The sequence below is a fragment of the Sphaeroforma arctica genome, assembly GCF_001186125.1.
Source record: "Sphaeroforma arctica JP610 unplaced genomic scaffold supercont1.395, whole genome shotgun sequence".
Classification (NCBI taxonomy): Eukaryota; class Ichthyosporea; order Ichthyophonida; genus Sphaeroforma; species Sphaeroforma arctica.
Window position 1 is genome coordinate 58,182 of NW_014040163.1, and position 1,479 is coordinate 59,660.

Sequence of the window (1,479 nt, forward strand, 5' to 3'; positions counted from 1 at the left end):
AGATATAGATATATAAATATATATAGATATAGATATATAGATATATATATATATATAAACACCAGGATGTGTACAATGAATGGATAATGATGTATGCTTGGACAAAAGATAGTGACGATGCCGTATAAACTATGTATCATAAACTATGTATGAATCTGTCTATAGCAGTACTATACATGTGCACAATGTATAACACTGGGCGAATGAGTGTAGCGTGGTGGCGATTGAGTGGATACTACTTGTAAATAGGTATATAGAAGTACTGTGCGTGTGTATGAGTATCAGAACGCGTGCGGGAGGACAGTGTGGTGGCCATAAAACGTACACTACATATGAATGGATACATGTACAGGGCGTGTGTATACAAACATGCGTACTTGAATAGAGAGTAAGGGCCTTCGTAGTCGAGGGTAGCGTGGAGACGGTGCCGCATACACTACGCATGAATGTGTATACGGATTACACTCTCTAGTTCATTGCAATACTGTGAGACGCGCATGTCCTTCTAAGGAGCCCTCTCGAACACGCTTAAACAAAGGGACAGGAACGGACTTATCAATACCCATCAGAGGCTTACCCTTCCCACACACAGTCTGTTATAATTGCTCACTCTGATACTTCATATGCGACATATGCGAAGCGTTTTTCAGCACAAACGTCGCCCGCATAACTGTTTAAACCGGGTTTATCTCACGCCTAACAAAGAGATTAAAACCTGGTTTGGACTCACCTTCTCAAACACGCACTCTGTTCTAGTATCACACTCTGGTATGTCCTGATGCGTTCGGCGTCCCAGGACCAATGTAATCCCTTCGGCCGTATAGGGCAGGTCTGCACCTGCGCGTGTGGGGTTTAGGGCCTTGTGATCCGGCAGTCGTATCTTCTCGCCCGTTTCCTCGTCCACTCCGTAGTCGATATTGTTGGACCCTACATAGGGGTCATCCTGTGGTGATAGAGGCAACATGTGTATTTGGTGTTCGTGTCCTGTACCGTGATCGACACTATTGGTGCCTGTGTAGAGAATCTCTCCTATGATTGTATTGAGCATGTGGTGGTATGAGAATAGCACTGAATACTATTGGTCCGGTGCGTGTGCCGGTGTGGAGCGTTTGTGATCTACCCCACTATCACAATAGTGAGGCACATTTATAGGTTTATCGCCAGTTTGGTATTGTTGGATTTTTCTTAGAAATCATACCTGGAATAACAATTGGGCGCCTGCGATCCCCTTGTATATGGATATACAATTTATGCAATAAAATCTAGTAGCAGCAACCCACTAATCCTTCGAAAGCACACACTATACCTATCAACATACAACCTACAACACACATCCGTTCTTGCAATCCAGCATCTTCCGTACACATACACACCTCAATGCAGCATCTTCCCGTACACATACACACCTCAATGCAGCATCTTCCCGTACATATACACACCTCAATGCAGCATCTTCCCATACACATACACACCTCAATG

At 44.0% G+C, this 1,479-nt stretch overlaps 1 protein-coding gene across 1 annotated transcript; it reads right to left on the bottom strand.

Moving 5' to 3' along the window:
- Positions 1–685: 685 nt before the first annotated feature.
- Positions 686–1,048, bottom strand: SARC_05876 (hypothetical protein; the record flags this gene model as incomplete). The annotated part of the gene is made up of 1 exon (XM_014300250.1): positions 686–1,048. One exon carries the CDS (start codon positions 1,046–1,048, stop codon positions 686–688), a length of 363 nt encoding a protein of 120 aa, XP_014155725.1.
- Positions 1,049–1,479: the final 431 nt, after the last annotated feature.